Raw genomic sequence first — 22,899 nt, 5'->3', positions numbered from 1 at the left:
ACAAGGAGTCATGTTTGCATAGACCACAATACGCCTTTTAGCGTCATCTGGTCCAACCCATGTGAGACTAGGCTCTAAGGAAAGCTGTCTCGGGTGTGGACCAATCAACTTCAAGGACAGTGCATACATTATCAGAGTTGTGTTTTTTGTTTGCATTATGACTGCAGGTATTGTGGTCTATGCAAACATGATTCCTTGTAAAAAAAAAGGTGTCGGTTTTGTTGCCAGATAGAAGGGTAAAAAAACAATTATCAATTACCTTGTTGTTATTGCCTCCGTTTACTCCGTACACGTACAATCTGTCTCTCCGCTGAATTGTTAAACTGTTATTCTGAATGTTTGCTGGGGGGGGCGGGGCGGGGGTCTTGTCGGCTCCCTGTGCCGGGCTTGGTGCTAACCAGAGTCGGCGCGTCGCTCTCCTCGCTCGAGCACTACCGCACCGGTGGCCAAATCCGTCGGCAGGCTCTGAGCCGGTGGTGGAAATTGAAACGGCAAATAAAGTCCGCAGTAGTCGTCGTAGTAATAATGATGATGATGATGAAAGAGTGAAAGTGCTCTTGATGAATTGCATCCGTGCTTTTTGAGATTTTGTCTCGTTTTTTGCTGAGCAATCGGCGGCGTGGCGATGACAACGCGGAAGGGCCATGTGACAATCCGGCCGTCCTGACAACATCGTGATCCCGAGTCAGACCTGCGGACACGAGTCACCACCTCGTCCCCTCAACTTCCCGTCGCCTGTCCCTCCAAACCCAAGGACCGTCCTGGAAGAGCGCCGTTTCTCCGTGGCCATTTGGAATCGCATTTCACCCCCCCCCCCGCCGCTACGCATCTGGAGCACCGTCACATCCGCTGGCACTTTGAAGAGGCAACCGAAGGAAGGCTGCCCCCCCCACCTCCCGTCACCATTATGTTTCGCCGGGCGTGCGAGGAACCCCGAGCCTGGCTCCGCACCTCCCGTTTCGCGACCGGAAATTTTCCGTGTCGCGAGGATTTTCATCGTTTCATCTTCGTTGCGGTCAACGTCATCGTTTTCTGACGCCTCGTGCGATGCCAGCGTCACGGACTGCAGAGTCCGCAGCGATGGGAGAGGCTTAGGGGGCGGGCTCGTGTCGAGTGAACTGCAGTTGAGGAACTCGGAGGCCATCTTCGTTCGCACCTGGGAGCAAGTAATGTGGCGATAGAAATGCGAAATACAATTTCAGTGCAAAGTTGTGGAGAAAACTAAAAGCGCAACGACTGTCACATTGTGAAGTGTAATATCCCGTCGTCTCTTGAGATATCCCGGCGCGTGCAATGATTTGTTCCAAGGCAACGCGTCTCTATTTCGGTAGAACGACGGGCCTTCTTAGAGCCCAATGTGTAGTGTATAGTAGTGTAGAGTGTAGTGTATAGTGTATTGTAGAGTGTAGTTTATAGTAGCGTAAAGTAGTGTGTAGTAGACGAGCCTCCGTAAAGCCCAATGTGTTCACCTACCGACCATTCCCCTGTTAGCGACGCGCTGTTGTAGGTACAGTAAATATTAATTAATGCATTGATAATGATCCATGTTTCTTTTAATATTATGTGTCTATACTGTTGTTAGTGTCTTTATGAAGTACGTATTTTGGGTGAAAAAGGGTAACTTTCGATGTGGTCTGAACAAATGAAGCCCGTAACGTCTATTCCCTATACGCGCTTAACGACCAAATCACTAAACGCCCAGTTTTGTGGAACCAATTAGCGTCATTAAGAGGGGTTCTACTGTACTCGTCACGTAAAACAAACGGTGACGCGTTGGCGGTCGATTATCCCGTTGCAAACCAAAATAACCTCTCGCCGCCTTCAACGCCGTCCTATAATAGACACAGCAGGCCACGTGGGGACAGATATGCAGCAAACGATGCGGGGATTTGAACCCCGGGGGGCGGGTGGCAACCGCGGTCGGAGCGCTCCGCTCGCAAATCTCACGACAACGAAACGAATTGGGTGATGTCGCCGCCGCCGTGGTGTGTGGCGGTGGTGTGTGGTGTGTGGCGGTGGTGTGTGGCGGTGGTGTGTGGTGTGTGGCGGTGGTGTGTGGCGGTGGTGTGTGGCGGTGGTGGACAGGCACGGCTCACAATGCGGTCGTCAGCAACTCCGGCGTGGCCCCAACAGGTGACGGAAATATTATCGTTGACGTTGCGGCGAATGGCCCAATAATTTTCGATTTCAAGCTTTCGTGACTGCAGGGATTTATCTTCTTGGTTCTTTCGGTAAAATCACGTAGAAGGGAAATAATAAAATAATAAAAATAAAACATAATAAAATAATTCTCACGACGTTTCGGCCACAACGCAAGCAGCCGTCCTCAGGTGGAGAGCAGGTCTGTCCATTCTACGTGACTTTACCGAAAGAACCAAGAAGATGAATCCCTGCAGTCACGAAAGCTTTAAATCGAAATTTAATTCTTGACGTGATCTCACGACGTTTCGGCCACAACGCAAGCAGCCGTCCTCAGGTGAAGAACAGGTCTGTTCGAAAGACAGGTGCGACAGACCTGTTCTTCACCTGAGGACGGCTGCTTGCGTTGTGGCCGAAACGTCGTGAGAATTATTTTATTATGTTTTATTTTTGTTATTTTATTATTTCCCTTCTACGTCACTTTACCGAAAGAACCAAGAAGATGGCCCAATAATGCGGACTGTGACGAAGGGGCCGTTGTCCGGAACGTCGCCATTAATTATTTATGATAATTATTTTGTTTTATAGAGCATCATTCATGTTATTGCCATCCCACAACGCTGCAACGTCAGTTACCCGGTCCCGTACACACAGATGATGCAAAAAGCAAAACCGCCACTTGTTTAGCAAGTCAAAAAACTAAAAGGTGTGTAGATGAATAACGGGAAAGTCACACGTGACAAGAAAATGATCGCCACAGAGAAAATAAGTTCAAATAAATAAATCCGTTTGTTTCCTTTTAAGAGCGCACGGTTATTGGCGGATGTGTCGCGACATTCTGCGGGGTGTGTGTGTGTGTTCTCAAATCCCTGTTGGGCGTCTATACTCTCAGTCCGTCATGCATCCTTACGGAGTCATTCAAATCGAACACGGACACGGCTTTTGGGGCGTGGTCCAGTGCGGTCATCTTGTGGAGGGACTCACCTCTCGTCGACTTTTTTCCTGCCGCCTCTGTCCGGGCCCTCGATTGAGATGAAATCTGCCCCAGTGATCGGTCGAGATTTTCTCGTTACTCTACGACTGTCCGGGCGGTCTCCAACGATGGCGGTTGCTGCAGGTCTGCTCTGCACATGTGCGGCGACCTTTCTTTAAAAAAGTCGAGAGTCATTTTTGTTCTTTCTTTTCCCTTCCACACAGACAAGGAAACGACAACAACCTGACGTTCAAGTTAAAGTTAATTTATTAGGTATAGCCCTGTGAGCCATTCGGCTCTTGAATCGGGTGCAATCGCAACAAACAAAAAACAAAAACATGAACAAAAAACATCTTAAAGTGAATATGTGCCGAGGTCAAGGGATTATTGAAGAAGTATAAGTTACGTCGGATCAAATGAGTCGGCCGGTTCAATAAGCGTCCCGCTGCCGAGCGTGCATTTGCTGGATGACCCAAGGAAGCCATCAAGGCGCGGGTCAACATGAAGATGTTGTGGCTCTTAACAGCGTTCACAAATCAATTACGACGAAATACAGGCCTCTCTCTCTTTCGGCCACCCTTGATGCGCAAAAAAACAGGCGCTGGCAACTACAACATAGAGATTTCTATGTTGTAGTTGATATATTTATCGTCTTTTTTTTATAGCCTTTCAGGCCTACCCCGAATCGTGGCTTACCCGAGTCTGGTTTTGCGAGGTTTCACTAAACGCAGCTTCAGTGTTTGACGCTCTGAAGTGAACGGGAGAAGCCTTGATAATTCGTTATTTACCCTTCTATCTGGCAACAAAACTGACACCTTTTTTACAAGGAGTCATGTTTGCATAGACCACAATACCTGCAGCCATAATGCAAACACAAAACATAACTCTGATAATGTATGCACTGTCCTTGAAGTTGATTGGTCCACACCCAAGACAGCTTTCCTTAAAGCCTAGTCTCACATGGGTTGGACCAGATGACGCCAAAAGGCGCACTCCCATGTGAGACTAGGCTCTAAGGAAAGCTGTCTCGGGTGTGGACCAATCAACTTCAAGGACAGTGCACATTTTCAGAGTTATGTTTTTTGTTTGCATTATGACTGCAGGTATTGTGGTCTATGCAAACATGACTCCTTGTAAAAAAAGGTGTCAGTTTTGTTGCCAGATAGAAGGGTTAAAAACCAATTATGATATTTTTTTTTACTGGCAAATGAGGTTCCAATGGTGCACCGCCTGTGAAGCCAGCGGCGGCAGTGGTCGCCACCGATGTAAGAACGGGGGAAACCTCACCAGTTGGCCAGTGCCACCAACAGAGCAAAGCACTCTCCTTTGATTTTTTTGGGCACAGAGACACTTGGATTTTCACAGCGAGGTTGGCGTGGCACTGCGGGTGAACACACGTACAGCCCTTTATCGACCCACTGCCTGTTGTGGGCCTCTTCAGGCTGTGTAGGTCCATGGAGGGTTGTTTGACCGTACTTCCACCACACCGGTCAGTACCAAGTTGGTGAACGAGAGGAGGCCCAGGTTGCGTTTCAGATGTCACTCGCCGCTGGGGTGTGTTCAGTAGGCAAGAGCGCACCCCAGAGTCCTTTTCTCTCGAACTACCTTGTCAGCTCGGAGCCGCATCCAACCAATTGTAGGCGCCCTGCCTTACCTCCCCACGAGCTCTCGTTTGGCGGACGCCCCACGTGCGCTCTCATTGGCTGGGCCGGGTGCGTGACGTCACGTCCGCCTTTTGGAGGCTCTCGGCGTCCGAACGTGCAGTTCTACGAGAGCGAACGCCCCAGCCCCGTAGCATCGCCACGGCAGAGCGCTCCGCCGATGTTGGAGTGGCCGATACGTCGAACTCGGCTTGCCGGGTTCATGAACCCCTTTCCACCCTCGGCGCGCGCGCCCGCTTATCGACTTGCGCGCTCGCAGCTGTGCGCCTTACCGCAGTGCCTTTGTGGCAAGTCAGCGGCTGGCGTATTGATCGTTTCCCTTTGTTGTTCCTCCGGCGTTATTAGTGAAACAAATGGATTTTAAACTGCGGCTCCCAAGATATTGTTGCCCATTAGAGCAATAATACGAGCTGCAGAAGAGCAGCACTTACCGCGGCGCTCGGTTGCGCGCGCGAAAGAGAGGGCCCTTGTTCCCTGGAGTTGCATCAAAGTGGCGTGTGTGTGCGGCGAGCCGTGGTGTACTCCGTTAAAGGATGTGCCCAGGCAGGTGCGGACGGACGGTTGGGATGGATGCATGGCGATGCACGTGGATGGTTGCGTTTGGTTATATTGCGATTATGGGGAAGGCATTTTTTGTTTGTCCACATTTCGCGTCGGTGAGCTTGGACATTGGATCTTCATACGACAGTCCAACAATGGAATTGCTGCACTGCTGTATGCTTCCCACCGTGGTCTATTGCTCGGTGGTCTCCCATCCAAGCGTCTGTACGGGCTCATCTCTGCTTAGCTTCTGAGATCTGATGGGACCGGGCACATTCCGTGTGGTTTGTTGAATGACAGCGATTGAATTGTGTTGGTCTACAATGATGATACGCCACACGACTCGGAACACTGAACACACATACACCAGCACAGTGCCGAGCGGTTCCTATGCCTACACTGCGGTGGTTTCACGGAGAGGAAACGGCAGTGAGCGTGTGCGAGGGAGCTTGAGGCTGTGTGTGTTTGGCAGTGATGTGGGGAGCGGTGGCGCAGTGGTTTGTGCGCCGCGCTACGAACCCCGCGACCCGACTTTGATTTCCCGCTCACGGCTAACAGCAGTGTCAATTAGCTGAACTGGTCCTGGGCCTCCCCTAGGTCGACTCGGCCTTAATTAAGTACCTTGTGCGGGGTCTGAAAACATCAGCACTGGGGAGACAAAGGCGGCAGTGCGTGGTGAGGGCCACCCACCCACCAGCGTGCCGTGCCGGCCTTCATCGGTACTCGCTAACGGCACTTGCCGCAACAGCCCTGTGTAGGATGCACGCGAGGGATCTTTGTCCTTGGGTGCAGTGAGCGTGGGCTGCAGGATGAATAGGTATTGTACTGGCACTTGTACATTTTCGTTTTCCACCACTGGTCAGGCATTTCGTGAATAGTAATGCCTAATTTTGACATCTTTAATTTTGCGGAGAGAAGGGTGCTGGAGACTTGGATTTGAGGGCTGTGCAACCCCATTAATTGGTGTACAATAATTTGACGGCTGTTTGGAGAATTTTTTTTTGCATTGCACAAATCTCCAAATGCAAATATTTGAAGAGTCAATCGTGTGTCTCCGTGTCTAAACAAGAACCAAGCGGTCTTCTCTCTTTTTTATCATTGTACCCCGAAGCGGAGCCAGTGATGATGGCCCATTTTACCTTTCCCCGGCGAGGTGCCAGCCTCTCCACCGGGTGACACACCTCCGTTGACCTCCTGCAAAGTGGCGCTCTTTTACCTGCCCTCCTCTCCGGAGGGATGACGGCCGAGCGTGTGCCGTCAGCCGAGATCCGAACTCAAGATTACACCACCCCCACCCCCCCGTGAGATGGACGATTAGTCGTGAGGGCCGAGCAGAGGTTAGCTGTTTGAGCCCGGCGGGTCTCCCCCCCCCCCCCACCGCCCCCCCCCCCCACCGCCCCCCCCCCCCCACGTAATGCTGTGGTAGTATCAATCCGTGACCACTGCGTCGAGAGTGAAATCTTCCCCGTGACGTCGTTCGAAAAGTATCTACGTGCGTGTGGGGGGGGCGGTGGGGGGGGATGTCGCGGTAACCAATTTTTTTACCGAGTGTGAAAGTGAACGCCTTCGTGGTCGCCTTTGCGCTGCAAGCTTACCGAAGTAAGAAGATTAGTTATTGTCATCAGCACACGTGAATTATCATGATGATCATCATCGGTCACGTTGTGTATCTACTGCCGGATGAAGGCCTTCCTACACCGTGGACATTTCCTCACGGCCCTGCCATTCCACGCGGTGCGTATCGCGCCTGCATATTGAACTCATGTCGTGGGCCCATCTCTGCGGTGGCCAAGGATTAATGCGTTTGGGATCGGGTGGCGTGGCGGCGGGTCGCAGCGGAAGTGTTCGTTGGAGTGACGCAGAAGTACGTTGTGTAAAATATCCTCCTCTTCGTCCTCTGCAATCCGTCACAGCTGAGCGATGATTGTCTTCCATCATCGCGGACTTCTCCTGTGTGGGTCCGTCGATGACCGGACAAGGCCGACGATCTGGGATGGACAGACCCTGTAGTCACAGTTCGGGCTCCGCGTGTTTATACACGTGTAGTGTCCTCCTTCCTCGAGGCGTGTGTGTGTGTGACGTGCGGCTATCGTTGTTGGAGCGCAAGTCGACGCTGCTGTGGTGTGCAGACGTGCTGCAGTGGTTTCACAAGAGGGGGCGGTGTTGCTGCTGCTGCTGCTGCTGCGTGTGATCCCTATCGATTTAAATTTTCTCACATTGACATGCAAATTTTTACCTGGCAGCCCTTTGATTGGTGGAAAACCCACCAACGCCGCAATCGCTACCCACCGCTTACATTAACATTGGCTGCTAACATTTGGGTTACGCCCATGTCAAACCTTTATAAACGGTTGTCTTTAGAAGCTAACCCCCTTTTCCTGATGACGGTCACTTGTGTTGCGATCGAAACGTCGTAGTTTCTTGTTATTTTCTTTGAACCTATGTACGTGACTTTACCCAAAGACCCAAAGAATGTAGCAGCAAGTCGGTTGCAGACCCCTAGCGCCCGTGATTTTTGAGTACGTTTACTCTGGGACGCTCCTCATTTCCTTTCCACATGCTGAAATTGACTCGAGGAAGAATTCACCGAAGCTCAATCCGGGTGGCAAGGACCCTCCTGGGTAGATAAAAAAAATATTAACTTTTTTACGGACATTGTACTCACAATTTAACAACTCACTTCGTTTTTTAACATCATTCGTACCATTGCCATATAATAACACAATCCTATATCCAGGACTTTCCTGAATATCGCGGTTGTTTGTTTTCGAGGGCCCTACCATAGGTTCTCGCACAGACTTAAATTGCTGATCCACTCTCTGTTGTCGCCGGTGATTAAATAACCAGGTTTCATGATGAATCCGAATGTTGCTTTGAGTGAAGTCACCATTGAGGCTTTGGTGGCTAAGCCAAATTAATCCCCGCGGCGTTTATTCTGTTTATGTGCCTTTATTCAGTCAGTTCAAGTCAGTTTCTTCTTCTAAAAGGGAGGAAATCATTAAGTAAATACAACCATCAACGCATAAAAGGCCCTTTCAAGAACACTCCGTGTATGATGATCACGTGATCAAAAGAGGCCAGATAACGCAAATTTCCTGCAGAATGAAGCCAACCTTCTGAGCTCAACTCCACAATGGATAACAAAAAAACTTTAGTGATAGGTTTTTACCCTTTTAACTGGTACAAAAACTGACACCTTTATACAAGGCATCATGTTTGCATTTTGACTGCTTGTGTTGTCGTTATTGCAAACATGATGCCTTGTATAAAGGTGTCAGTTTTTGTACCAGTTGAAAGGGTAAAAACCTATCACTATATTTTGCCACTGGTAAAGGAGGTTTCATAGTGTAAAAAAACTTTACTTTAAGCCGTGAATAAAAACAAATCCAGTTTAATATATTTATAAAGGGGACGACAACGTTGTTTCAGCATTCAAAATGCGGAGCGACCGCACCACCGCCCGAGCTTTGGGAGATAGTGAATGCCTCTTCTTGGTTCTTTCGGTAAATCATCTTCTTGGTTCTTTCGGTAAAGTCACGTAGAACCAAGAAAATGAATCTCTGCAGTCACGAAAGCTTTAAATCGAAATCTTTCGGTAAAGTCACGTTGAAGGGAAATAATAAAAATAAAACATAATAAAATTCATACAATTCTCACAATTTTAAATCGAAAAATAGTGAATGCCGTGCAGCCTTGCCGATTGACGTCAGCGCGGTTGGATTGCGGCTTCGAGAGTGGCGGGCGCGAGCACAGAGAAGTGTCCGCGGGAGACGCTGGCCCCCCCTATTTGCATCTTCAGCCTTTTCCCCGCTATTTTTAAATGCCTCCAATTAACATAGCCGCAGAGAATTCTTGTCATTAGGCAAATGACGCACACTCAATAAACCCCCCCTCCGCCCGCCGCCCCGCCAATCCAGCCCGCCCACCCCCCCAAAAAAATAAAACCGCATCGGAACCGACCAGTGGGGTGGTGCGTCTTTGCACGATTTCTAATTGGATGCGGTTCCTACGCTACGGCGCGCGTGAGCCGTTGCCAGGGTTGCGTCACTTAGTAGTGTGTGGGGCTGCAAAGTCGTCCGTTGCGTGTGTCATCCCACGGCTTCTCCCCCCCCTCCTCCACCTCGAGTCTGCGTGGTGCTGTGAACGCGAGAGACTCATCCCTGGTGTCTTGAGTTTCTCGCTCGGTTAAATCAAATGGACCTGGACATCTGTGCAATGAGAGCTTTCCTAGGATTCCTCCATTTAAAGCTTTGGTGCAGGGATTCATATTCTTGGTTCTTTCGGTAAAGTCACGTAGAAGGGAAATAATAAAAGAATAAAATTTAAACATAATGAAATAAAATTCTCACGACGTTACGACCACAACGCTGTCTTTCCGACAACTCTGTTTCTTCACCTGAGGACGGGTGCTTGCGTTGTGGCCGAAACGTCGTGAGAATTTTATTATGTTTTAGTTTTATTATTTTATTATTTCTCTTCTACGTGACTTTACTGAAAGAACCAAGAAGATGAATAGGATTCCTCCAGTGTAAAGAAAGATTCTGATTCTAATTCGCCCGATGAAGTCGGTTTGTTAATTACCAGCGCAAACAACATACTGATATTGTAAATGTTATGGGTTTACTCTCCGACCTACCGGCGTGCTGAACTGGTGACTAAATTGCCATGTTTTGTTTACGGGACAAGCCTTACTCACACTGGCGGAGCCAGTGGGGGGGGGGGTGGGCACGTGCCCCCCCCCAATGATCCGATAAAAAGCCCTAATTTCGATCGGGTCATTTGGGTTTATTAGTAATAAATCGGCATATTGCGACCCCCACTGCCACTGTGTAGCATATTATGACGTGCCAGGGACTCTATGAGATGATAGGACAATAGTCCGAGTCCATAATTGGCAATAAGTAACGGCAAAGCAGTTATAAGCGACTCACAGAATTGTGCGCAGTTGAGTATCCAGTCCACGACTTTCCTGAAGGCATTCACCTTCAGCGAGCGCGATGCCGATCACACAGCGCGGTTCAAATTCGACCCTCGATCGATGGCTGCGCCATCGCCGCACACGCGTCGAGTAAAAAGCAAGGGACAAGTCCTTACTTACTTAACAATTCCGATCGGAGTCCCACCATAGGCTGAGTAGACTTCATTGAGGACCAGTCCCGGTTAGGAATTTAACCGAGTAGATGCAGTGCTTTCACCACAACCTCTCCTAATGTTCGGGCATTTGATGTGGCCCAATTGGTAGCACATTTGCCGCAGAGGTTAATACTGCGGCATGTATTAACGCTAATATATACAAGGCCTTCTGCTTCGCAGTGCACATTTCCAGGTGCCATGTAATTCACATGGATATGCCGTTGCGTGCCAGCGTTATGGGGCAAAAAAATTACCAAATTAGAATTTTATTTGTACTAAAATGACTCGATTTGAATAGACAAAGCGATAGGCGCCGCACTTTGTACTGCAAAATTTTGACAGGACCCTCCTGGAAACGACGTCATGAGATGCACGTGAAGCTTTCCTGCTGTTTGCCACTGAGTGGCGGCGACGTCACCACACGCTCGTGCCAGGCTATAGGTACACCTTGAAGCCACGTGATGTGTGGAAGGCTCGCTGGCGGGAGGTCACGGGACAGACCCAGGTGCCACGGGTTGACTGACTTGAGATGACTGGCCGATGCACCACCTGTGCTCCCCACTGTGCCACTTTGCATGATTTTAGCCGCCAGGCGCTCCGCTCGTTGTTGTGAGCGGTCCTTCCTCTGCCCTCTGTTGTTGCTGGATGGCACAAACTAAACACAAAGGAGTTCTGAAGAAATGAGTTTGCAATCTAGATTTAAAAGTGCATAGCACCAGTGGCTTCCTCATTTTGTAAGGAAGAGCGTTCCAGACGGCCGCAGAAGCATATTTGAAAGCTCGCGATGCGGCGACCGTCTTTGTTCGACGGCTAGCCAATAGCCGCTGCGAGGATGACCAGAGTCCCCGTGATTGTTGATGTTCCTTACGAGATCAGCAAGGTACCGTGGTTCATTCGTGGCAAGCACTTCGTGTGTAATGATACATACACGTGTGTGCGCACAGGCAACACACGTGCACACGCAAGAATGAAATGTGACGGGCAGCAATAGTCGCACTGCCACCGCCGCAAGGGACGTGGCTGTGACGTCAGCCTACTATCAGAATCGGCGTCTTGTTCCAATATGGCACAGAGATGCATTGTGATAGTAGTAATATCTATCTGCCTCTGCAGATAGCACGTGTGTTCCTTGATCCGTGCCCGTGACCGACTGTGACGAGCATTTCTTGTGCAGCAAGGGCTCTAGAATTTGAGGCCCTTTCTTTTTAAAATAAATAGTGTGCTATTGTGTAATGCCATTAGGTTTTTCGCCGTGACCTTATTTCATTCACGATTGTTATCGTCTTTATTTGCCCAGGAAAAGCGTAACTGAGTCTCGTGGCTTTTTCAGGAGGGGCCTGCCAAGTTGTCAGGAGGTAGGGGGGCGGAGGGCGGGGGGCGATGATTCCTGACAGTATTTGATGAAACCTGCCAAACATGCGGTGTCTCATCACCGCATGTTTAGTCAGAGCTTGCCAGGTTAAGGTAAGAGCAGTTTCGGCACTGAATGTCGAAACGGGTCCAGAGCTTTTCATTGCACAATGCTCATCAGCACATTTTTTTTGTTACATTATTATATATTTTCTGTTTTATTCAAATATCTCAACCCCAATAATTGCAAAGGGTATGGGCCATCGCCGGTGCGTTCGTTCACACATGCTCTTCACCTGGTCTGTTTAAATATCAGTGGGGTTATCTATAAATAGATTGGCCTGTATTATCTGGAGGCTAGCATCCGTCTTCTTACGTCCGAGGTCGATGTAAGGGCAGCAACTGCAATTTTACCTCTTGGTGGATGAGCCAGATAATTGGGTCAGTAGCGGCAGAGTGTCACTGTGAATGATGCCTTCGTCGTATTTGCGAATCGGACTTCAAGTCTACGTTACATGTTCCGTGGCTCTATCCTGGGTGGTGACCACAGTCTCCGCACACTGCCAGAGAGTTGAAATTTACCATTTGTGCATCGTCATCATCGTCATCAACAAAGTATAGCCGCATCTGCTGCCGTGGGGTTAGCGCAGTGGGTGCGCTTCATGGTTGCTGCCCGCAATCTTCGCTGGAGATGGAAGCCCAGCGTCTTCTGTGTCCAGCGATGAGGTTGGGGATGTGGCTTGCCGGCCGCGTCCGCATCAATGTTTAATCGCACGACGTGCGCTCACCGGTGATTTGTCTCCAGAAGGCCACGCCGGGTTTTCCCAGAGGGATCGGCTGCGCTATTGCTCAACGTTGACATCAGCCACGGCCGGGAATCAAACTCGGGTTGTCATTTGCGCAGTGCGCGAAGTGCTGCCGCCACCAGCTCCGTCTCGATCACGTGTGGTCTCTCTCTCTGTCTGGGCCGTGCTGTAGAACTGGGAGCATCATGGCTTCAGCTCCCTCTGATCACGTGTTGTCTCTCTCTCTCTCTCTGTCTGGGCCGTGCTGTAGAACTGGGAGCACCATGGCTTCAGCTCCCTCTGATCACGTGTTCTCTCTCTCTGTCTGGGTCGTGCTGTAGAACTGGGAGCACCATGGCTTCAGCTCCCTCTGATCACGTGTTCTCTCTCTCTGTCTGGGTCGTGTTGTAGAACTGGGAGCACCATGGCTTCAGCTCCCTCTGATCACGTGTTGTCTCTCTCTCTCTCTGTCTGTCTGGGCCGTGTTGTAGAACTGGGAGCACCATGGCTTCAGCGACGACTCCGTGGCCGACGTCTGGAACATGAGGCTCGCCTTCTTCTCCGGACTCTCCGTCGCCATCGTGCTGGGCGCCATCTTCGTCCACTACCTCCCCGAGTGAGTTCCCCGTGTCACGGTGGCTGGGAGATGTTAACTACCTCGCCTGGGATACAGGAGGTCGTGAGTTCGATCCCGACCCTGATGCCTGCTGCATACAGGCAGTCCCCGACTTACGATGGAGATGCGTTACGACGACCCCTTCGTAAGTCGAAAATATTGTAAGTCGAGAATGGCCTAGCCTACCCAGGAGTCTTAAAGAATGGTGATGATTTTGCAAAATAGAGCAATTTACAGTACCGTACTGTATAAACTATATACTGTATGTATTTATTAATTGCAATACATACTTTTTTCACTAAAATTGGGCTTTGAAACACAGAAAAATCTACACGCGCTAACACCGTGACAACTGAACTCCGTCGACCGCTGGCGAGAGTGAGAGGCATCACCACGCAAGGCGGGAGATGCGTACAGTACATCCCGGCAGCGTCCCAACGTGCAGTATCGTACCTCGTACGCTGCTGCGTTTGACTGCCGCGCGAAATGTAAAATATGTTACAATTTTGTCATATCGCTATCGCCATCGTAAGATCGAAATACCGTAAGTCGGACCATCGTAAGTCCGGGGACTACCTGTATTTGGAGTTTGCGTGTCTTCCTCTCCCCGTGGTCGCGTGGATTTTTCTCCGGGTCCTCCGGTTTTCCCCTCCACACTTATAATCGTTTAGGATATTTGGCTGCTATAAATTTCCATGTGATTAGCCACTTGGTTGAGCTATCATTTGTGTCCAGGTCGCTTCTGGAAAAGAGCTATTTAGCTCAGTGGGGCCTTATCTGGTAAAATAAAACAAAGTTTGAAAGTGTGAGCTGAGTAATGCGTGTCCCTCGCCACCGCCATCATCACCGTCGTTTTCTCCGGTTCAGAGTCATCATTCACGTCGTAAACAACAACGCCAGTGAGCAGACTTTGTCCCCCCTGAAACGTATATTTCTCTGCACCCGAAAGTTTTTCTTCTGCGTTTTAGAATTTTTTGCCGCCATAATGGGAGGGGTCCTTGCCTGTAATGCCTGGCTCTGCCGATGAGACGCTGCGTATCCGAACCCGTGCAGAGATTTGCCTGTCTGGGTTGTGTAAGAAGTACTTTCAGAAAAACTAAAAATGTATGTGGAGAGACGGATGTGTGTTGTTATTGCAATTTGTTCAGCAAAACTTGTCACTCGACAAAGGAATAGGCCTCATGTCCCCGCCCAAAAGCGAGTGGCCAGGGCACATTGCGAGAAGGTGATCAATGGGTGAGACTGGTGATGGAATGGCAGCCTAAGGAGGAAGAAAACGGTTACAACCCCAAGTGCACCTATTGTTCTCTTTCAGCCCCACCCACCCCCCCCAACACGTTCCATTCATTGGCTACCACATTCAGATAAGCCCCTCCCCCCCCTCCCCCTTAACTTGTATATAAGAGCTTGTCTCTTGGAATTTTGCCTCACTTGATACAGTAAATCTAGCTGTGACGGTCCCACCTGATGACGGAGACTTGTGTTGCCTCCGAAACGTCGTGATTTTTATTTTATTTCTATTATTATTTCTATTCTTTTTATTTATTTTTATTTATTTTTACCTACGTGACTTTACTGAAAAAACCTAAGAGTAGGAAGAAATCACGCCCGAGCGCACGACCACTCGCGCGTCGGAGTGCGGCATCACAGGACCGTGGAGGGATGCTGACAGGATGGAAAAGGCCTTCCTTCATTCAGCAGTGGATAGATCATAGCTGATGCTGCTGCTGCCAATAATAACCATGATGCCGGTGATTAGTGGCAAAAATTTACGCTGTGGGCCTTGAATGGGTGAATGAGGCGATAGCGGCGATTAAATGGAAACGTTTCGCTGTCACGCTTTCATTTTTGACCCGCGCACACTCACGGGAAAGGCGAGCGGACCTGTCTAATAGAGTCGTGGCGAGAGCCTGGTGCCCTCGCCGGCGCGAGAGATTCTTTGCCCCTTGACGGACGCCAGGGTAGCGGCGCAGCGAAACTAAAAATAAAAATAAAAACCCGCGTGCATTGTGGCTGCCGTTGGGCGCATCTCCGATTCGCACGGTTGGCTGCGTACGGGTGCGGGAGGACTTGGACGTGCGTGCGTACGCGCATGCATGTGCGGCCAAACGTTCGTCACGCTGAAAAGTGACGTAGAGATTACTCCGTTGGGCTTCCACGTTGGCAACATTGCCATCTGCTACGAAAACTTTTGAGAATCCTCCTGGAAAATAGCCTTGAGACTCGGCGAGGCATTCCTGGGTAAACAAGCGTTGTAGTAAGAATACAAAAATATCAATCATAAGTTGACAAAACAATGCTATGAAATTCCAGAATATCTCCTGAAACCGTGCCCAGTTTGCAAGCACACCAGGTCAAATGTGAAAGGTCTGTTGAGGTCAAACGCTGACTTAAAAAACGCCCGTGTAGAATTCACGCGACGCATATTGTGGCCTCCTCCATTGCTCGCTACGTATCCCAAATGAACCTGCGGTGTTGCTGCCACTCCAAATTGCTTCCCCCGCAAAGCAGGGTTGCCTTGACCTCTGCACCAATTGGCTCAAAAGGGAAGCCGTTATTACACTGGCATCAGTTTTTGTCTATCACATCAGGTTTTTGAGATATAAAATATTGCATTTTCAATAAAAACTGCAGAAGAAAAATATTAAATAAATGTGGATATTTACATAAAATGATATTATAAACACACTGTCCAAAAAACACAGCACCATATTTTAACACTAAAGCAGTCACTGACTCGCAACAACTTGCAATCATAAGTGATTTCGGGTAAAAGCAATGAAAATGGGGTATGCCGATAGCATACAAATGAGATGTGATAGAGCAAATCTGAGATCAGATTTGGAATCGGCACCCTGAAATTAGTCTAAAACAGCTGCAAAAGTCCACGCCAGAATTTTTCTTTTTTTTGTTGACCAGTGTAATTGACGGTTGTCGTCACCGTCCCTTAGTTCCGTGCCCGCGTCCCCCCCGGTGCTCCCCTTAACCCCTGTGAACGCTGGACATCTGCGGAAAGAGCTTCGTAGCTCATCGGATTCCTCCAGTTTCGGGGCCGTCGTGTTTATTTGTTGTTTGCTTGGCTGCTCGTTCTTTTGGCCATCGCACGGGACCACGGGCACGTCCTGTGTCCCCAGCGTGGCTCATGGCCACCGCCAGCCGGCTCGTGAAACACGACGAGGATTCGGGTTCAAGCAAAGTTACTAATACGTGCAGATACACACACTCTCTCTCACGCACACACACACGCGTGCTTGTATATCAAACTGCGCCGTGTATATGATATACACAGTATAAGCAAGCTGCATGCAATGCATTGGATATACACAGCATAAGCAAGCTGCATGCAATGCATTCGATATACACAGCATAGGCAATCTGCATGCAATGCATTGGATATACACAGCATAGGCAATCTGCATGCAATGCATTGGATATACACAGCATAAGTAAGCTCCATGCAATGCATACAATATTTCTAGCATAGGAAAGCTGCATGCAATGCATACGCTATACACAGCATAGGCAAGATGCATGCAATGCATACGCTATACACAGCATAAGCAAGCTGCATGCAATGCATACGATATACACAGCATCGGCAAACCATACTCCGTATGTATGTCACGATGTCAAGATGTACACGGTATGGTTAAGCTGTTAGTCGCAGTGTGGGATGGTGATCATCTTTGTTGCTATGCCTGAGCCCACTCGACCGCTGTTGATTTCCGACAAAGCGGTACGAATTTTATTGCCTCTTGAGAGGATGGGCCGAGTCAAACCCCGACTGGGATCCGTGTGCTTTCAACTGTGGCGGCACATGGCGGCTGGTATTTCATCACTCGACGCTCTTAGAGAAAAGCAGCTCTCATTTCTCCACACGACAGACATTTAAGCGGACACCTTCACAGTGTCAAGAGACTCAACGTCTCCACGCTATTGAGTGTGCAGGCGGTGCAACTGCACCCAGGGGCTGGAGGGGCCCAGGCACCGGGCTGCGAATGGCGGGGGAAGGCAGACCGTGAGTTCTTCCAAATATCCTAACATAGGACCGCAGAACTTGGACGATCGTTAACGCCGGTTCTGACTCCCTTCCTGCTCGTCTGCGGTTCCCCCCCCACCCCCCACCCCCCGAGCCTTCCGTGCGAAAACCGCGCGCGACACAAATGCCCGCTGCCCGATTTTTTTTGCGATGCAATGGGAACGAATGGACAGCGTGTAAGTAAAACAAACACAGCAATTTTATTTGATGAACTCGTGACGCTGTCTTCCCGACAGACCTGTTATTCACCTGAGGACGGCTGCTTGCGTTGTGGCCGAAACGTCGTGAGAATTATTTTATGATGTTTTATTTTTATTATTTTATTATTTCCCTTCTACGTGACTTTACCGAAAGAACCAAGAAGGTGAACTCGTTATTCCTCGCGCCAGGGCCCGGGCCAGTAATGTCGAGCCGCCGCACGCGGGCAAGCGCTCGTCCCCGTCGATTTTGACTCGCAAACTCCACCCTGGCACCACGACGGGGTCCACAACGGCTTTGTTTATTGCCGGTAAAAATTTGGCACAACGCGTGTTCAGTTCTCACTCAACGGCGGGGGGCTCGTGGTTACCACGAGAACAACGCGGCACTTGAAGACGTCTGCTAATGCACGTGTGCTCGCACGCACACACACGCACACACACGCACACGCACGCACACGCACGTACACGCACGCACACGCACACGCACGCACACGCACGCACACGCACGCACACGCACGCACACGCACGCGTGCTGCTTTGTCCTTGGGAAGGACCGTGAGTGTGCGTGATGCGCGCGGCCCTCCCCGCTCGCGCGCCTCCGTCGAGTGGCCGCTAATAGACAGCCCCCGCGCAGCCGAGGGGGCGACGCCGTGCCACTTGAGAGCCGCCGCGCGGTGGGTCGGCGTTTGGAGGCCGTTGATGGCGGTCGCCAGGGCGGGTGGGCGGGGGGGGGGGCGGCCGCGGGTGTTCTGGCAGCTCGACAAAAGCGATCCCCTATGTCACCGTCGTCACCGTCGTCACCGTCGTCAACGTAGAGCCGGGCGGTGCTGTGGGTTTGGTCCTAGCTGGCCTTGGCATCGTTACGTGTACGTGCGCGGCCCTTTCGTCGATCCACCGCTGGCTGGATGACGACCTCCCCACGTGGTGCGGAGGCACGGGAGGAAACTTGACCAGACTTCACCTCGCCGGTGCGGGTCGGTGATTGCCGGGGAGCGTAGGCGTACGGTACAACAGTGGATTTAGCCGCACTTTACTCGACTGCCCCACAGCATGGTACCCGCAGCAGCCTACAATTCCTCCCAGTCGCCCCCCATCCAAGCACTATCAAGGCCCAACCTCTACTCCGCTGCTGAGATCCGATGAGATCGCAGGGCTTGCCCTGGTGCTCAGTGCTGCCCCTTGCTCATTGAGGCAGGGAAACACATTTTATCTTTCTCGCAATCAGAAAGAGAGGAGACTCGTCAACGGCTTTCGTGGGTCAAACGAGCGGAAATCGGAGATGAGCAGCATACGGGGCACGCGTTCATCTCGACGTACTCAACAAACGGGTCCGGATCCTGTCGAACGTTTGTTATTGCGCGCTCCTTATGAGTCCATTCCACTGCGATTGTGCTTGGATCACACATTGAAGCAGGCTCTCTGAAACAACACGATTTTGAATCTGTTGCAGAACTGGCTCCCGAACGTGAGCTGGCAGCATGTTCCAGCTTCTAGATTTGAAGCTTTCGTGACTGCAAGGATTCATATTCTTAGGTTTTTTCGGTAAAGTCACGTAGGTAAAAAAGAAAAATTAATAAAGGTAAAATAAAAATAAAAATCACGACGTTTCGGAGGCAACACAAGCTTCCGTCTTCAGGTGGAACAGTCACAGCACGATAGCTGTATCAGCATGTTCCTGCGTCCGTGGGCCGGAGACCCCGACACACGCGCCGGGGTGCAGCGGCAGGTCGCCGCGAGAGTCGATTTGGGTCCGTTGAAGCCGGCACGCCACTGATCGGCGAGATAGGACGGAGCAGGTTGATGGAGGCTTTTGAAGAGGAGTAGGCATTAGATTCGCGCGGTGCGAGCTTTTACCAGATGACACGCGCGGACGACTATCGTTTTCCAATCGTGGGCCCCGTGATCCCATTTTGTTGCCAAATCGTTGCCCCCCCCGCCCCAACCTTCCCTTTCAAACAGAACTTGTCTTTGTGTTCGTCACCGGAGGGAGTCGGAGGCAGTTTCATGGGCGCGACGCACGGTCTGCTCCGTGTGGGACGAGCGACGCTTACTTCCTACGATGAGCATTGCCGAGAGCTCCTCTGTAGGTTTATTAGCAGCCTCCTACAACGTGTACCCCCCCACCCACCCACCCGCACTCATCGCCATTGGCGGTCCGAGCCAGCGGTCAAAACTCTCGCGTCCCCGAGACGAGGGCCAATTAATTCGTCGGATTGCAACTGTCCACCACTCCTCGCTGGGATTGCTGCGCTCATTCCATTGAACCCCGGGCCGCGGGTGAGGGTGGGTGTTGAGTCAACCCCCCCCCCCCCACACAACTGAGATCTGAACCTTTGGGGCTAACAAATTAGCAGCGGTGATGCTTTAACCAACTGCAGTCTGCACGCATGATTCTAAATGTGGAGGGAAAAACCAGAGGACCCAGAGAAAAATGCACATGACCACGGGAAGAGAGACACACAAACTCCAAATATTACAAGCATCAGGGTCGGGATCGAACCCACGACCTCCTGTATACCAGGCGATGTAGTCAACATCTCCTAGCCACCGTGATGATGATGAGAGAGAGAGACACACAAACTCCAAATATTACAAGCATCAGGGTCGGGATCGAACCCACGACCTCCTGTATACCAGGCGAGGTAGTTAACATTTCGACACCGTGGCTACCAATTGACAGCACTGCTGTCAGATCCAGCAGTGCATTGACTGAGGACCGCGTGTGCACAGTGGTTGAGCACTGGCATTGTCTCGCCCGACGCCGACCTCGCTGGACTGTGAAGGTTGGTTTCTCACTCGCAAGTGACGTTTGGTTTGTCACTTAACGTGGCTCCAAACCTCTCGTTGGACAGCCCTGCTGGTGCATCTGCACGTGAAGAGCGTCGCATCGATGACGACACTTTTGTCAATTGGATGTTTCTGACGCGAAATCTAAGTAGGTTGCGCTCCTAAGAGTTATTTATTTTTTACTTACACGGTTGCTGAGCGAAAAATGTCGAGCGTCTAGCAACAGGCAACACTGGTGAAGGTGTAATCGGAAACGGTTCAAGTTAATTTCAAGTTCATGTATTAGGTATAGCCCTGTGAGCCATTCGGCTCTTGAATCGGGTGCAACCGCAACAAACAAAAAACAAAAACATGAAGAAGAAAACATCTTAAAGTGAATATGTGACTGAGTGCAAACAGAAAATCCAAGAAAAGACAGCAAAATATTGCAGAAAAAGCACCGTACACCAACGCTCTGTGCAAAAATCCCAGTGGGATGCAAGTCAAACAACAACCACAACCACAAGACAACTTAGATTAAGGCCATCAGTCTTACTCCGTACTACAACAAACAAACATGGCCAAACCACAAACACTTTACGGTGAACGCAATCCCTGCATCGAGCACGGTGATTTGAAGGGATTGGGATGAGATGCGTTGCGAGGGAATTCCAAAGTGAAAGCGGTGCCTGGGAAGACGCACGACTCTTTCTGCTGCTGCTGCTGCTGCTTGTCGTGTGGTTGAGCGTCTGTTGTTGTGACCTACTGGCACAGAATGGGGCACAGCCGGTGCATCTGCCAGTCATCTCAAGTCGGTCAACCCACGGCACCTGGGTCTGTCCCGTGACCTCCTGCCAGCGAACCCTCCGACACTTCACGTGGCCTCAAAGTGCACCTGGCCTGGCACTGGGCGCCGTGGTGACGTCGCCACCCATTGTTGACGAATGCCGGCTGTTGTTGTTGTTGCTGCGACCTGCAGTGTGCTTGTGAGTTGAGTGTGTTTTTGAGGTCCGCGGTGTGGCAGTTGAACACCGTGATGGATGAGACAGAACGGTTGGCCCGACAGACCGAGTCCTCAACCATCAACCGAGATTGACAACGGACTTTAAGCTCTGCGGGGAAAACCGCAGTCCCGGCCTCGTGTGAGAGGGAAACCAATTGGTCAAGAACCCATTTGTTTCTCCCGCCGTCGCCCGGGGCGACCTCGCAGCGCCGCCGCGATCTTTGCCTGATCCATCAACCCCCCGAAAGCAGTGGAGCGCGAGATCCATCGTCGTGACGGGGCAGTGCTGGTCACACCAGGGTTACGTTTGACAAATACGTCAGAGCCCAAGGTGAGGACCTCGACGAGTCCGTGCGTGAACGTTAGCGCCGGGAAGACAAAGGTGGCTGGGCACGGTGTGGACCCCATCGACCCCTAGTGTGCCTTTACAATGTATGTAAAAGCATTTCACCAGGATGAGAGCCCTTTGAAACGGAGCATTCGGTTTGCAGTGGCCGCACGGCGCGTCGATTGACGCAGACGTAGCAAACGACCGAACGAGCCGCGTATACAAACGTTTTAAACCGTGCAACTTGCTGCAGCATGTTGGCCTTAATAGGCGCAAGCTAACAGCGATTTCCCCAACTGCTCGGCAGGGCCAAGCAAGGGGCAACTCGTCTTCATTTGCGCGTGCGTGTAATTGGAACAACTCGGCAGACCTTGTTGTTGTTATTGTTCCCCCCCCTCGCAGAAACGATGAGGGCCTTGCTCGGCGTAGCCTTGAGAGATGGCGTCGTCTTGGCTGCCGCTGAGATTCTGGTTTTCGAATCCGGGGCCGCTGAATTAACCCCCCCCTCCCCCCCCCGGGGCTCTCAGGTGCAGCGAGTTGATGGGCGCCGATGGCCGCACAAACAAAAACAAAAAAAATCGGGTTTTTAATTTGGCAAAAACGGGGCAGCTGTGAGAGTGGCACGTTTCGAAGGCGACGGCCGTGTGACGTGACCGCTGGCGTGCGGGGGGGGGGGGGGCGCGTGGTGCAGTGCGAGCCGGACTTTGTGAACGCCGAAGGGCAATTTCTTTGGGGAATGTGGGGATTTCCAACAAAGATCGTCAACGTGAATCGTAATTCCCATCGATTTGGTCAACAGGTTTAATGCACGTTGCCGTTGACGGACGGAACTTGATGAAGAGGGTTCGCTGTTTATTGCATGTTGGTGTTCGTTAGCCACGATCCGCTGACGCGGTGCGATCGTCGGAATATTTTTTTTTTGCTGAATGTGACAATGGGGCCCAACCTGGTTCGTGACGTAACTAGTCTGACAGATGCCTCGTTTAGACAAAAACATTAAGGCATATCTGCATATGTCATCAATATGCTCAATTCCTCTGTTGAGATGTAAACTCATTTGTCAAGGCTCTCTCCTCCCACCCAGCTTAAAATACGCTGCCAAGCTTAGCAGTGTCCATTAGGACGCTGTCTTTCCGTCAGCTCTGTTTCTTCACCTGAGGACGGCTGCTTGCATTGTGGCCGAAACGTCGTGAGAATTTCATTTTATTATGTTTTATTTGTATTATTTCCCTTCTACGTGACTTTACCGAAAGAACCAAGAATATAACATTAAAGCACCTTTATTATTTAGTGGAGGGGCAGATAATGTGTGAAAGGAGGAGCCGTATCGTCTGAAGAGTTGTTCACCTACTTATATTCTCCACTA

General features: G+C 50.6%; 1 protein-coding gene across 1 annotated transcript in view; it reads left to right on the top strand.

The window, feature by feature from the left end:
• Nucleotides 1–22,899, top strand: part of LOC144732773 (uncharacterized) — a 63,675-nt gene that overhangs the window by 12,289 nt on the left and 28,487 nt on the right. Inside the window, exon 2 of the mRNA XM_078614353.1 lies at nt 13,073–13,197. Within this exon, the coding sequence (XP_078470479.1) occupies nt 13,073–13,197 (125 nt within the window). The remainder of the gene's footprint in view (nt 1–13,072; nt 13,198–22,899) is intronic.

This window comes from Lampetra planeri, chromosome 44 (assembly GCF_965212315.1).
Source record: "Lampetra planeri chromosome 44, kcLamPlan1.2.h2, whole genome shotgun sequence".
Classification (NCBI taxonomy): Eukaryota; Metazoa; Chordata; class Hyperoartia; order Petromyzontiformes; family Petromyzontidae; genus Lampetra; species Lampetra planeri.
The sequence above is the reverse complement of the archived record's forward strand: the minus strand, read 5'-3'. Positions and strand labels throughout refer to the sequence as shown.